Source organism: Hipposideros armiger, unplaced genomic scaffold (assembly GCF_001890085.2).
Source record: "Hipposideros armiger isolate ML-2016 unplaced genomic scaffold, ASM189008v1 scaffold_49, whole genome shotgun sequence".
Classification (NCBI taxonomy): Eukaryota; Metazoa; Chordata; class Mammalia; order Chiroptera; family Hipposideridae; genus Hipposideros; species Hipposideros armiger.
The window spans coordinates 3,384,271-3,399,984 of NW_017731399.1; the positions used below are offsets into that span (position 1 = coordinate 3,384,271).

Here is a 15,714-nt window from a genome sequence, read left to right on the forward strand (position 1 = left end):
TCTGTAGTCCCCTCACCGCAAAACACTGTGGACTCTCCTAATCTTGAGGGGAGCCTGTTTCTTGGGGGTAAGTGTTATATACTTTACTTGGAAATGCCCCCAGGAAAAGCGGCGGCTCTGGGAGAGTATGGGGAAGAGTATAAGCTTGCTTTGTGGGGTTCTTATGTGTAGCATTCCTTCTGAGGCCCACGACAAGTGTAGATTTGGGATTTTTCTGGAAGGATGATGGAAAGACCCAGGGACTTTGAAGGCAGACAAGGATTTAATCTTGCTTCTGCCACTTAACAGCAGAGCCTCAGGTTCCCTCTGTAGAATGGGGACAGTAAGACATCCTGATAGGAAGCTTGTAAGCATGGATTAGGGTATGTCAGGGCCTGGCATGGGGGAAGTGCTCTATAAATGTTAGCTTCCTTCTTTAGGGAAAGATCTGCCTTTTGGATATTGTGTAGACTGGCTGGGGGAGTGAAAATATTTGTCTGTGGTCATTTTCCCAGGGAGAATGCAGGGCTGCATAACAAGCTGTTACAGCCTCAAAGTCTTCTTCCTTCCCCAGCTGTTTTGATTCTGGGCTCAAGTTTGGAGTCATGTTCAGTGTGTGTCCAGTGTGGGGATGGGAGAGAGGCTACCCAGGCATTTGCAAAAAAGCCTTAGGTGTGCGGCTTCCTGGGGCTGTGCAGAAGGTGTGGAGAACATGGTCTGAGTAAGGAGGAGTGGCCTTTCTCGAGAGCTGTGAGAACTTGACAAGTTACTTCTAACCTTCATTTCTTGTAAATTCTCCAAATTTCCTTCTGTTACTGATTTCTAATTTTATCTCATTTTGATTGGAAAACATACTTTGTATGATTTCAACCCTTTTAAATATACTGAGACTTGTCCTATGGTATAATCTATGCTATATCCTGGAGAGTATTCCAGGTGTTCTTGAGAAGAATGTATATTCTGCTTTTGTTGGGTATAATGTTCTACAGATATATGTTAGGTCTAGTTGCTTTATAGTGTTCAGGTCTTCTATTGGGTTGTCGGAAAAGTTATGTCACATTTTTGCAACAAAAACATAGAAAAAAATATGTCATGACTTTTCCGACAACCCAGTATTTCCTTGTTGATCTTCTGTTAGTTGTTCTGTCCATTATTGAAAGTGTAATATTGAAGTGTCTATTTCTCGCTTCAATTTTGACAGGTTTTACTTCATGTATTTTGGCTCTGTTATTAGGTACATATATGTTTATAATTGCAATATACTCTTGATAGAGAGACGCTTTTATCATTATAAAATATCCTTCTTTGTCTTTAATAAGAATTTTTGTCTTAAAGTCTATTTTGTCTTAATATTTGCATAGCCACATCAGCTCTCTTTTGGTTACTGTTTGCATGGTATGTCTTTTTCCATCCTTTTACTTTCAACCTATTTGTGTCTTTGAATTTAAAGTGTGTGTCTCTTGTAAATAGCATATAGTTGGATCATGTTTTTTAACCCATTTCCCCAACCTCTGCCTTTTAATTGGAGTTTTGAATATATTTACATTTAAAATTATTGATAAGGTAGGATTTATGTCTGCCACTCTGCTATTTGATTTCTGTCTTTTGTCTTTGTTGGTATCCCTATTATTGTCTTCTTTGTGTTAAATAGATATTTTTGAGTATACCATTCCTGACTTATAAAAATGAGACAAAGAAAAGTGAGGGTTAAATGAGATGTTGCCTACAATGTGCTTTGCACAGTGCTTGGCATATAGTAAGTGCTCAGTAGACATGGGCATTCAGTTGGGCTTCAGCCACTGAAATAGCCACAGTCAGCCCTAGGGCTAGCTGAGTGCAAAGTCTACCCAGAGCTCCGTGGGACCCCTCATGTCTCCTGGGCAGGACGTGGCACTACGACAGGTGGATCCTTTGGGGAGTGAGGGGCAGTGGGTCCTTGGAAACTCCTTTACGCCGGGCCCTGATACTCCAGCCTTTCCCCTGTTCCAGCACCTGGGCACCACCTGGGCTGCTTATGAAGCATTGCAGATTTTACGCCTTGAACCACCCCCCTACCCCTCACCAGACCCATGAACCAATCTCTCAGGATGGGTTTGAGAACCACTGCTCAGCACAGACAGGCAGCAGGTTGTGATAGAGAGAGACCTGGTTTGAAGCCAGCAGGCTTGGATTCAAATCCTGCCTCCTCACTCATGACCTCAGGCTGTGACCTGGAACTAGTTAATTTTCAGAACCAACCTTTCCTCGTTTCTCAGGTGGGAATAAATGGTCACACAAGTAAGCAATACTCACACACATTGAGCACGTGGGCAGTGCTCATGGCAGTTATTTTACGCGGCAGTTGCTCATTGCAAAGGTGTTTCTTTGATTCCTGGACACAAGCCTTGACCCCGTCCCCCATCTTGGGTTCCTAAGTTCCTCACAGGTAGGAACCAGTAAATGGCGGCTCCCGAACCAGACACCTGGTTACCTGACAAGCAATCCACTGCCCTCTCTATTGGGCTACACTGCCTTCATGTCCTGCTTCTCCCAGCCTTGATGCAAAAACAGAAGGGAATTGAAGAAGCATTATGGGATAACGGTTAACACCGAGTAAGAGCATGAAGATTCAGAAATGGTGAAGAACAGCATGTGCTGGAGGGCTGCCTAGAGGCGGTGGGCCTTGAAGGAAGGCACGTTGTCAGAGTGGAGGCAGCAGTTCCAGGCAGAGGGAACAGCTCTAGGAAAGGCTGAAAGTCAGGGAGCTCTCCCCTGAGGTCACCTGTTCCTTGTGCATCGCTAGCCTTTGCACGGGCCACCTTGCATTATAATCAGTGTGTGTTTCTGTGTCTCTTTTCCACTGGACTAGGGGCTCTGTGCAGTAGGGACTGTGCCTTGTCTCCTGTGTCTCCCCAGAGCATAGGGCTCAGCAAATGCTTGTGGAGTGGATGAAGGGGCTGTAAGCTGCAGGGCTGCAGAGGGTGTAGATGTATAGGGTGTGAGTATGGGGAGTAGGCAGGGCGAGGCCGTGTTGAAGGAGGCCCCTTTCACTGACCTTTGTATCTTGACCCAGGGCAGAGTCTGACACTGGGGCCAGAGAGCTCTGCCCTCGACCTGCCAAGGAATCAGGCCTTTCCAGAAGGGGAGAGAGAAACGAGCAGCCTCTGATCGAGTTAGCCCTGTAGGACATCAAAAGAGTTGTGAGGCGACCAAGGGCCCCACTGGTCCCCACGAGGCCCTCTCCAGAGGTTCAGTCACTTAAGGACCTGGCTGCAGGGACATTTGCTGCATTTCTTCTGGAGAGAGCCTAAACCTGCAAACTTCCACCAACTACCTCTGGATTCCTGAATCCTGTTGGGAGGGGTTTTCCTGGGCTGCCTGTGATCCTTTGTGGCCCCTTGCCAAGGAGGGAGGCAGCTGGTGCCCCCAGGGTGGAAGCTGAGCTGGACACTCCATCCTTTCTTGGCTCTGCCCAGGACTGTGTCTTTTCTCTGCCTCAGCCTCCCCAAGATAAAACAGACCCGGTTATCTTGGCTTCTCACGGACATCCTGTGGGTGTTCGTGTGTTCGTGAGGGTAGTGGGGGAGGTGGACAACAAAGGTTGATGCCTGAATGAAACCCTGAGGGTGCCTCATCAGAAAAAGGATTCCCCTCTCACACGTATCCATTTAAAAGCACCTCAGTGTTGGCATTGTTGTAGTCAGAGTGGAAACTACAGCCAGCTCAAACCCTGGCCAAGACTTCTGAGCCTGACCAGCTTGAGGGCCTGAGCCTGACCAGCTTCCAGCTTAAGGGCTTTGACGCCTGGGACTCATGATTCCCTATCGGCCTGACCGCTCTGCCTTTCAGACCTGAAGTTCAGCCTAGAGAAGTGATAACTCAGGGACTCTCTCTAGATTGTGAGTGGGCAGATCACAGGGCCTGCTCTTTCAATCCCCCAGAGGAAGTGACACTTCAAGGAGGCAGGTCCTCCTCTCTGTTGCTGGTTTCTCCTTCCTTACTGGTTTGCAAGCCCCTTGAGAACAGAACTTATGGGATCAGTGGCTTGGAGAAATGAGGCCCTTCAGCCTAGGTGTAAACTCCCAGTTAGAGGGGCACATGCAGCATTGCTGATGATGGCACTGTGTCTAGAGGGAAGGTTTATCTAGGGCCTGGGCAACTCTAGATGGCCCAAAATGGCAGTTCTAGGCCATTTGCCCAGTTTTGCTATAGCCAAAGGCCCCAGAGTATCTGAGAGAGAGCTTTTCAGGATGTGAGTTTGGACTGCAGGGCCAGCTGGGCCAAGCTGGGCTCCTCTAGGGAAGGCCTTTCTTCTGCCTTCTGGCTTCCCAGCCAGACACCTTGGTGTCTTGAGGCCCAGCCCAGCCATATTAGGGCACAAGGAAACAGACCCACAGGCTCATGTCCCTGGCTCTGGTCCAGGCAGGGCTGTGGTCTAGCTTTGGAAGAAGAAAAATGAGGCCGGGGCAATGCCAGGGCTGGCACCTTTCCAGTTGCCCTGCATGTGGTGTGGGGCAGCAAGTGACAGTAAAGGGGCAGTTGGCTTGTGGGCCAGCAATTGGAAAAGGATTTGTGGTTAGCTTAGTTGGTGAGGGCTTGGGGTCACTGATGGGTGGGGTGTGGTGGGATGGGGTTAGGAGGCAGGGCCTTTTCACTTTATCTCAGCATCATGGGAACTCTGATCAGGGAGAGACTGGAAGTCAGGGCTGGGTATGAGCTCAAGGTGGACACGTTGGCTGTGAGTGCCTCTGCCAGGCACAGCTCTGACTCACCTTGGGCGCAGTCTTGAGTGAGCATCCCAAGAGGCATCAGATACAAGCCAAGTGCGAAGGACAACATTCTGCAAACTCTGCCCCATGGACCTAGCTGTCTGCTGGGGACAAAGAAATAGGCATCTGGAATGTAGTGTGTTGCGTATGTGGGAGTTTAGGAAGTCTTAAGAGCTCGTAGTGAAGCTCCTGGTTCAGCCCTGGGCTGAGGGAAGACTCCTCAGAGAAAGCAGTGTCTGAGACTGAAGGATGGGGAGGAGTTGGCCAGATGGCAAGGGTGGGAAGGCATCCTAGGCACAGGTACTGCCTGGTCCAAGACCTGGAAACAAAGCAGAAACAGCAAGTTGGGGCAGGAACAGCACGGAATGATGATGGCTCAAATGTGGCGTGCTGAGAGAGGCGGCAGGAGCCCAAGTCTGCAGAGACTTGTAGGCAGGAGAGGGAGTTTAGGCTTTGTCATAAGATAGCCTCTTTGGTGCTCAGGGAACTGGCTGGCCTAGCGATTTGAGGCCTTGCTGGATTCCATACTTAGGTCGCCTTTGCCTTGGGTTGGAGATGCTTGGGCTCCGATTCCCCCTCTTCCTAGTGCTGGCTTTGTGGGGCTGTGGGTGACCCAAGTTGTAAGAGCAGGAGCTTGGAGCATTAGCTCCAAGGGTCGGGGGATCCTCCGGTCAACTCTCATCCCCATGTCAGAGCTGAGCCCCTGTGCAGCGGCTGGGACCAAGCTTGGCACCTCCTTCCTGGCCTGTGTAACCTTGACTCACAACAACCTTTTCTCTCAGATGGCCACACTGAATGCCTCAAGCTTATAAGTGGCCCTAGTCCCCTGAATGGTCATGGCCTGGCCCCATCACCCTGTGGTGAAGACTCACTGGACTCTCCCAGCCAATGCTGGGCATGTGGCAGGGCTGCTGATGGCACACAGGGACACATTATGTGTTCGAATCGCCGTCCCTGGATGGCATGGTGTCACCATCAGCACAGAACTCCCAAAGGCCTTCCCAGCACCTTCCCTCATGTGTCTGCAAAACACATATGTGGGTTCAGCATTGTTTTCTTTTCTTGGTGCACATTGCTATCTTCTGTAGAGAGAAAGTGCTTCTCACCATAGATCCTCCTGAAAGCCTCATAAGTCTCTGGCCACTGATACCAGACTCTTACCTTGTCTTCCGCCCAGGGGTATCTATGGGTCTGGTCAGGGACTGGTTGCAGGAGTGAGGCGCCTGGAGGAAGAGGAGAGTGAGTGGAGCCGTGAGAGTCAAACAGATTGATAGAATGGGCTGCAGTGTCTGGGGCCCCATAGTGGCTGTGGGTTTCCTTTTGCAGTGTTCCTGCCTCTGTTGTCACAGGCCCTGAAGCTAGTGCCAAGGGTGAGTGCCTGCAGGAGTACCTCATTACACCCTCTTCCCTGCAGTCTCATGGAGTTGGCCCATAGATCAGCAGCCTTTGGAAGAGATGGCTTCCTTCCATTTCCTCTCTGTGCGGAAGGACAGGCTGGCTTCCAATGGAGGGACAGAGGAGTGGGGTTGGGCAGAAGAAATGGGAGGAAGTGGCTCAGTTCTGGCCAGAGTTGTAAACTGTGATGTACAAGTGGGTGTGAGAGCTGGAAGACCCATCAGCAACAAGCAGAACTGAGACAGGGTGGGCTTGAGAGGCTGAGGAGTCCAGGCCCAGAGAGGGTGGCTGATGTGGCCCGTGCAACCTCAGTCCTTCCTGCAGATGGACCTCCAACACCCACTGGCCCCTCTGTGGTGAGGCCCCTTCCCTTCCCTCCCTTTCTGTAGAACTGAGGGTCTCAGCTGGATTGGAGGAGACTAGGAGAGCTTTGCCTGCCAACAGTTCAGACGGAGGTAAGGTTCTTCCCAGGGCATGTCCAAAAAATCCGTGCTCTGAGACAGTGGGGACGGTGTTGTGGGAGGAAGGTGTGCAGAGAAGGACCTGATGTCTTAGTGGCATATCTTGGGGATAGGGAATAAGGGCTTGGTCTTGGAGTCAGACAGACCTAGATTCAAGTCTTGGCTCTGCAGCATAATTACTGTGTGACCATTGGCAAGTTACTTAGCCCCTTTGAGCTTCATCTAGTTCACCTGTAAAACGGAGATTAAAAATAACAATGCTTCGGCTTCATGCTGCCTTATAAGGCTGTTGTGGGAATTAAACACATACAAAGCACTTAGGCTCTGCCTGGCACAGGTACATTATTATTGTTATAATTATTATTATTACTACTACCAACAACTACCACTATTACTTAGTGCCCTGCTACCTTGGTGTGTCCCCTCCCCTCCTTCCTCCGGGGTTCCCAGGCATCTTCTACTCCTCCCCCCAACCCCCCAGATAATGATTTTTCTTCTCTGAGGGTCCCAGGTCTGTGTGTCCATGCTCTTAGCACTCATAGCCATCCAGTGGAGGTGACAGGGAGACCTCTGCAGAAACTTCTGGGGGCAACTCAGTCTCCCCAAAATTGTCCCCCTTGATTTCTTCCAAGCGATTTGCTGGCCCAGCTTTGGAAACCTATTAGAGGCCCTCCTTGATGTGCAGGGTAAGTGTTTGGAGGCAGACAGGCGGAGCTTAGCCCCTCTGGACCTGACCAAACAGCTGCAGGTGAGCCAGCCTGGGGAGGTGGGGGTTAGACCGGCAGGAGCAGCCCTGCCCTAGACCCCCATTTACAACCTGCACTCCCATCTCCCCCAGATTAATGTGCAGAGCCTGCCCTCCCCTAGGCAACGAGTGGCTGTCCTGCGCCTGGAACCTAGGCAGCTGGGTACCCTCCTACAGGCCCACATTTGCACATGCACCAGGACCCATCTGCCACGAGGGCCTTCTCTTTCCCCAGCCCCCAAGCCCATGCTCTGGCTCACAAGGAGACAGGGCTGTGATGAGGGTGGAGTGGGTGGGTGTCTGTACTGTTTGGGGTGGGGAGGCACGAGTGGGTGTGGGCACCTGAGGGGCTCCCAGCCCCCTGGAGGCACATGGACTTTCCAGCCTACCCTGGGCACCCTCCCTTCCCCTCCCCACCACTGGAGCATGTTCTTCCTGCCTCTGTCTTGCTTCTGCCTACACATACGTACTCCTAGTTCACGCATGCGATTGGGGAAGCCGAACCCGACTCCTGTAGCCTGGACAGCCCCATCATGCAGCTTCGGGTGGCTCTCAGGGTTATTTTCAACTGGGGGCTGGCTTTTGGGTCTCTGCTCTGAATTGGGTTGGCTGTCAGGGAATGAAGGTTTAAAAGCAAGAGAAAGGGTTTTGGTTTCTGTGGCCCTCAGCTCTCTGTTTGTCTAAATCCTCCTCACCCTTGTGCCTTGGCCAGCGGGACTTGGATGCCTTCTTAGCCTCTCTCCCTCCTCCAACTTCCATATGTGAAGACAAAGGGGGTGCAAACGGGGAGAGTGTCTCACTCTCTCACTTCAGGGCTGGGAGCTGAGGAAGGAAATGGAGGAGGAAGTTCCTCCCCTTCTGGGTGCTGGGTGAAAGTGAAAGGTAGGCAGGGGGCCTGAAGTGAGTCACGCAGCTCAGGGAGGGGAAAGGCTGAGAAGCTGCGGAAGCCTGCGCCGGAGCGATAGCAGTGCAGCCTCCCTGGGGCCGGGGCATTGCAGGGTGTAGCCGGCGCTTCGTACCAGTGCCTCCCCGGTACCGCCCAGCCCCGGCCCTTCTCTGCTCTCTCAGCTGGTTTCCTGGCAACTCCTGGGCTGCTAACAGTGACCTGCAAGCGTCTAAGGGGCTGAGGTCTGAGTTTGGCCTGGGCCTGCAGATTTATGCTCCAGGGCTTCCTGAGCTCCCCTCCCCTCTCCTCCAGGCCTGACTGGCTCAGGACCAGAATGTGAGTGTAGCTCCCACCCTCACTGACTTCTCAGGGAGGAAAATAAAACCCTCTCTGAAGAAAGAAAAAGTGTTTGAAAATACATACAAGTAATAAAAATATACATAAGTTACACTGATCTCGAGTCTGTTCTGTAGCAAGGTAAATAGAGCAACCTAGTTTTTTTGGTTTTTGTTTTTTAAATCAAGTTAGAAAACAAACACAGAAACACTATGAGCAGTTTAGTCACACCATGTGATAGAGAAACTTCTGGACCTAAGATCTAACAGTCTGTATACCCCCTTAGTCTCTAGTTATGGTATTCCTTCCTCAGTGTGTCAGATCTTTGGCAGTGGTGGAGGGTGGGTGGGGACTGCTAACCAGCTACCCCGCAGGATCCTGCCTCCTTCCAGCCAGGGCTGCAAAACGGGTTCCTGTGCTAGTTTGGGGAAGACTCTGGCAGCCACAGTCCCACCCAGCAGCTCCTCCCAGGGGCGGGGCTAGGATTGCACACACCTTTGCGGGGGGGGGGGCGGGGCTCACCTGCAGCCTCAGTGCAAAGGACTTGAGCCTAGCTCTGGGCCCTGGACCCTGCAAGGACTTGGTGGGCTCCTGATCTTGGGGCCACAAAGTTGGGAATGATCCCTGTTCTCTCCACTTCCTGTGTCTGAGATGTGCTTGGAGCATCAGAGGAGGAATTGGCTGAATAAAGCTCCGTCTGGGTCTGGTGGGGAGGCTACTGCCTGGACAAGTGTGAGAGGAACAGGCCTGATTGCCCAATGGGCTGAAGCCTGGCTTAAGAGGAGAATGGAATCCAACATGGCTTTTGTCGCCCCTTTTCCCAGCTTGATCTCAGGGGCTCAGGCTGAATCTCGGCCCCACTTGCCCACTTGACAGGTGCCTTTGTGCAATGCACAAATTACACAACCAAAAACACTGTAGGCTTAGAGGCCACTCCCTTGTGCTAACATCTGCGGCACCCTGGGAAACTGTGGCTGACACTATTATTCTTCTGTCTGCAGGCTCCAGGGTCCTGTGGAGCATTATGAACTGGGAAGAGCAGACAACCTCAAGAGTGCCTCTGTGAAGAGGAAGGAAGAGCCAGCAGTTCGTCCTTTCTCCCTGTGCCTGACGGATCCCAGCATTTTTTTCTCCTGCTGCTCTGCTGCCACTGGCTTCTGGACGAGGGCGGGGCTTCCAGCAGGACCTTCCCCCAGGGGATGGGCAACTGGTAAAGTAGGTCTCACTGCCGGGGCCCGGTTGGCCACACCATGAACCTCCAGGCCCAGCCCAAGGGTCAGAACAAGCGGAAGCGTTGCCTCTTTGGGGACCAGGAGCCAGCTCCCAAGGAGCAGCCCCCACTCCTGCAGGCCCCACAACAGCCCCTGGCCCCTCCACAGTCCACCAGAGTGAAGGAGGAGCCTTACTTTGGGCACGAGGGTCCGACAGGGGCCGCCCCTGCCTCCCAGCCTGTGGAACTACCCAGCAGCCTGGCCCTGCTGAACTCTGTGGTGTATGGGCCCGAGAGGACGACGGCGGCCATGTTGTCCCAGCAGGTGGGCCCAGTCAAGTGGCCCAACTCTGTGATGGCTCCAGGGCGGGGCCCGGAGCGCGGAGGGGGTGGGGGCGTCAGTGACAGTGGTTGGCAGCAGCAGCCCGGCCAGCCTCCACCCCACTCAACGTGGAACTGCCACGGCCTACCCCTCTATGGTGGACACAAGGGGAGCCCCCATCCTGGCATGGGAATCTCCACCTACTATAACCACCCTGAGGCACTGAAACGAGAGAAAGGAGGGGGGCCGCAGCTGGACTGCTACGGAAACGCAGTGCGGCCAATGATGACGCAGAAGATGCAGCTGGAGGTAGGGCGGTCCCAGGCGCCCCTGAACTCTTTCCATATGGCCAAGAAGCCCCCAAACCAGACGCTGCCCCTGCAACCCTTCCAGCTGGCGTTCGGCCACCAGGTGAACCGGCAGGTCTTCCGGCAGGGCCCACCGCCCCCCAACCCCGTTGCCGCCTTCCCTGCGCAGAAACAGCAGCAGCCCCAGCAGCAGCCGCAGCAGGCAGCCCTGCCTCAGATGCCGCTCTTTGAGAACTTCTACTCCATGCCGCAGCCGCCCTCTCAGCAGCAGGACTTTGGCCTGCAGCCGGCCGGGCCACTGGGACAGTCCCATCTGGCTCACCACAGCATGGCACCCTACCCCTTCCCCCCCAACCCTGATATGAACCCGGAACTGCGCAAGGCCCTCCTGCAGGAGTCAGCCTCGCAGCCTGTGCTACCTCAGGCCCAGATCGCCTTCCCCCGCCGCTCCCGCCGCCTCTCAAAGGAGGGCGTCCTGCCTTCCACCACCCTGGATGGGGCTGGCACCCAACCTGGGCAGGAGCCTGCCCCCAACCTGTTCCTACATCACTGGGCCCCGCAGCAGCCACCACCCGGACCCCTGGGGCAGCCCCACCCTGAACTGGGATTCCCGCTGGAGCTGAGGGATTCGCATATGCTGTCTGATGGGGAGAGACTGGCACCTAATGGTCGGGAACGGGAGGCTCCCTCCATGGGCAACGAGGAGGGCATGCGGGCAGTGGGCACGGGGGACTGTGGGCAGATGCTACGGGGCGGAGTGATTCAGAGCACACGACGGAGACGCCGGGTGTCCCAGGAGGCCAATTTGCTGACCCTGGCCCAGAAGGCAGTGGAGCTGGCCTCACTGCAGAGCACAAAGGTAAGAATGGCGCCGGGGTGGGGCCAGACCTGGCAGAGGGCGGGGTGAGCCGTGTCTGCGGCCGGGGGAGAGCGACTGACTCCAGGTCCACAAGGGCAATTTTCTCGCGTCATGGAAGGACATGAAGGAATCCATACATTTCAGGGAGTTCTGAACTCCCTGCGTGCACAGAATCTCTACCTAGGTGCATCCATTCCTGTAGGAAGACCAGGTTTATACCCACACAGGGCTGTGCACAGGAAAGGGGAATACACCATCGTGGGTTGGCTTCTTCATTTGAGACTTGAAGGATGGGGGGTAGTGGGAGGTGAACCCACTTCCAGATCCAGTTATGCTAAAAGACAAAAGTATGGTGGTAGTTACACAGGTGATTATACTTGTCAGAATGCATCAAACTATAATTAAAACTAGGTGCTGTTTTGTTGCATGTAAATTATACTCCAATAAAGTGGATGTAAAAGAAAATAACAGTGGGGAAGTAGGGTCAGAATGTGAGCACCTATGCTGTACTCGTAGTTTCTTATACTTGATCACAAATAATTGATCCTCAAACCCTATGAAAGGGATGCTGTCATTCATCCCGTTTCATTGCTAAAGAAGCTGAGCCCCAAGTGGGATTTCCCACGGTCACAAACCTAGCTTAGAATCTGGCTCCAAAGCTAGTGTTTGCCTCTTCTTTCCTTCGAGGTCTCAAGCCCCGATACCTATAGGGTTAGACTGATATGTAGGGGGCTGCAGAACTTGACTTCACTACAGCCCGTAGCCAATGGGGAAATAGATGCAAAGATGACCCTTACTTTGCCACAGGTCCCTTGCTTACTTTCTTTTGCAGAGATATGTTTTGAATATGTAGATAGTATTTCATGTGCCACTCACTGTGCAGGCCAACTAAAACACATCTGTAAGGCACTTGTGGCTGAGATGGCCACTTGGGGACCTGCTCCAGGCCGGGATGGAGGGACCTGACAAAAGGGAGGTTATGGAGAGTATGTGGGAATGTGGTGGGAGAAAAGGTGGTCAGGGAAAGGTCAGATTGTCAAAGAACAAACATGGGTATTTTAGTTCCTGAATCAAATGGGACTGCGGGTCCTAGACCAGCAAATCAGGACTTATCTTCTGAACCTCACCTCCATTCACCCTCCCTTCCCTTCTCCAGGATGCCAATGGCTCTGAGGAGAAGCGGAAAAGTGTATTGGCTTCAACTACCAAGTGTGGGGTGGAGTTTTCTGAGCCTTCCTTAACTGCCAAGCGAGCACGAGAGGACAGCGGGATGGTGCCCCTCATTATCCCAGTGTCTGTGCCTGTGCGGACTGTGGACCCAACTGAGGCGGCCCAAGCTGCAGGTGTTGACGAGGACGGAAAGGGTCCTGAACAGAACCCCACTGAACACAAGCCATCGGTCATTGTCACCCGCAGGCGGTCTACCCGTATCCCCGGGACTGATGCCCCAGCTCAGGTATGAGAGGCTCCCCATGCAAACACCTCCAGTACTTAAGTGCTCTTGGGGGCCAGGTACCCTATGGGGAAAGGAAGCATAACAGTGCAGGAGCAATTCAAGCAACCCGTGGGGATACCATTTGTATTTTTCAAACTAAGCTCTGGACAAATGCCCGTATGGGGGACAATGAGACAGTTTTATACTTGAAATTGGGAGTGTCTAGGAAAATCTAGGATGTGTGACTCTCATTTCGGTTCAGCAAATTTTGATTGGGCCTCTAATATGGGTCAGGCTCTGTTCTAGGCACTGGGATGTAGAGATGTTTGCTTGTTCTGTCCATACAAACATGTATGTTGAAATCTGCCACTAAGATTGAGGTTTTGTCTATTTCTTCTTTCGCTTCTGTTGGTATATGAGTTACATGTTTTGATGCAATGTTGTTAATTACATACTCATTTAGAACTGGATTTAGACACTTTATCATTATGAAATCTTTCTTTTTACCTTTAGTAATCTTTGCCTTTTAAAGTCGACTTGGTCAAAATATTTAGCTTTCTTTTGGTTAGTGTTAGGGCAAGGGCAATGAAATGTGTATCTCTTCCATCTTTTTATTTTCTGCCTTTCTGTATCCTTCTACTTAAGGAGTATGATTCAAGTGGCATATAATTGGGGATTATTATCAGTTCTACAATAAGAACCTTTATCTTTTAATTAGAGTATCAATACAGTTTACATTTAATGCAATTACTGATATACTTGAGTTTGAATCCACCATCTACCATTTGCTTTCTTTTTATCCCATCCTGCTTTTCCGTGTTCCCTTTTTTTCCCTTCTTTCTTTTCCTTTGGAGTAATTGGATTTGTAATTCCATTTCCCCCTCTTTATTAATTCATTAGTTATTTATTATTCTCTTAGTGATGATCCTAGCAGACTTTCTTACCTTTATTTCTGTGAGAAAATTAAGCCCTGCAGAAAGAGATTTGAATGACTATTTTCTCAATTCTCTGGAGGATGGTACAAAGCTAGTATCTACCATTCTAGATGTTATAGGAAAGAAGTTAATTCTCTGGCTGAGAACGGCTACTAGACCCTTCAAGTATGAGAGGCTTATTGAAAACATGCATTCTTGGCTTATTGAAATCTAATATAATCTAGTATTTTACCTCTTCCCAGACAGTGCAGAGTTTTTACAACACTTTTAACCCCATTTCCCACAAATCCCTAAATTGTAGAATTACTGACGTGTATTTTCATTCTTCATATATTTTTAACATTGACAGGACATTATAGCATCATCGTTTTGTTTAGATACTCATTTTAGATTTACTCAAATATTTACCGTTTTTGTTGCTTTTCATTTCTTCCCATATATCCTGGTTACCATCTCAGATCATTTATATGCAACTTTAAGAACATCCTTACTATTTCCTTTAGTGTGAGTCTGTTCGTGATGAATATTATTATTCTTTGATTGTCTGGAAAGGTTTTTGTTTCATCTTCATTTTAGAAGAGTAACTTTGCTGGGTAGAGAATTCTGTGTTGGCAAAAAAAGTTGGTAAAAAAGTTATTATGGCAAATTTAAAGATATAATTCCATTGTCTTTAGGCTTCCATTGTAGTTACAGTACTGAGAAATCACTATCAGCCATATTATTGCTCCTTTGAATGTAAGTTGTGTTTTTATTTTGTTGCTTTTAAGGTTTTTTTTTTTTTGGTCATTCATTTTCAGCAGTTTTGCTGTTACACCTAACTGGTTTTCTTGTATTTATTCGGTTTAGAGTTTGTAGTGCTTCTTGAATATTTCTTCTGCCCCATTTCCTCTCTTTTCTTTTGGGACTCCAGTTACACATTTGTTAGAGCTTTTCACCGTATCCCCTATTTTGTTTCCCCTGCACTTTTCTAGACTTTCCATTTTTTTCTTAGTCTGACCTATCTTTCAGTTCACCAATTCTCTCTTTAGATGTGTCTAATGTGTTGTTAAGCCCATTCATTGAGTTCTTACTTTTAGTTATTTTGTTTTTCAGTTACCAAATTTCCATTTGATTCATTTTCTGTTTCTAGTTCTTTGATAAAGTTCTCGGCCTTGCCTTTTATTTTATTGCATAACTTAAGCATAGCTTTCTTAAATATTATTCCTGGTAACTCCCTTAATTGGACCCTCATGGGTCTGTTTCTATTATCTGTTATCTCATATTTTTAAATCACATCTTGCTTTCTTGTATGTCTGGTTGTTTTTTTATTGAATGTCAGACATTATATATGAAAAAATATTGAGATAATTAAAGACTCTGGATGATGTTCTCCTCCTCCAGAGAGAATTTATCTTTGCATCTGACAGGTAGTAAAGAGCACCAACACTTCTGGATTACTTTAATTTAATCATTGGTAGAGATATGATTTGAAGTTGGCCATTATTCCAAGGACTAGTCTATTTTTGATTCACCTTTATTCTGAGGATATAGCCCTTTGGAGTTCCAATCCAAAACCAGAGAGATTTACCAGGGTCTCCTTCAAACCTTAAACTCCAAGTTTTATTCTGCTAGTTCCTTGAATTTATTAAAAGCTCTACTCAGTTTCTCAGCTTCTCAGTTGCCTCTTCCAGTAACGGCATCTACTCTAGGGAAAACACAGCTCTAAAAGCTGGGTCACTTCTTTGACTTTCCTTCTTTCCCTGGATCTTGGCCCTTTAATTCATTGCCAACTTATTTACTCTGATACCTTCTGAAATGTGGTTTTTATATTGAGTCCAGATTTTCTACTTAATCTCAGCTAGAGAGTAGGCCTGCATGCCTGTCCTCTGCAACAGAAAGGGGAGCAGCACAGTCTCCACTCTCTGGGGTCTTATTCTCTGGTTGGGGGAAAGTTTGTGGTAGAGGCTGGGGGCCTGGGAAGCTTGTCCTGAGGATGAGCATGAAGGAGCCTGAGCAACTACGCAGCTCAACACACCATTTCAAAGATGAAGAAATAGGTCCAGAAAAGGCAAGAGACTTACCTAAGGTCGTATAGCCAAATAGTGACAGAGCTAGC

The 15,714-nt window shown here is 49.8% G+C and overlaps 1 protein-coding gene across 4 annotated transcripts in view; it reads left to right on the top strand.

Annotated features, from left to right (window-relative positions):
* Positions 1-15,714, top strand: part of MIDEAS (mitotic deacetylase associated SANT domain protein) — a 68,921-nt gene that overhangs the window by 35,792 nt on the left and 17,415 nt on the right. For all 4 annotated transcript variants that reach the window (XM_019640378.1, XM_019640379.1, XM_019640380.1 and 1 more), the window contains 2 exons: positions 9,552-11,249; positions 12,406-12,705. In XM_019640378.1, coding sequence (XP_019495923.1) covers positions 9,801-11,249; positions 12,406-12,705 — 1,749 coding nt within the window. In that variant the 5' untranslated portion in view covers positions 9,552-9,800. The remainder of the gene's footprint in view (positions 1-9,551; positions 11,250-12,405; positions 12,706-15,714) is intronic.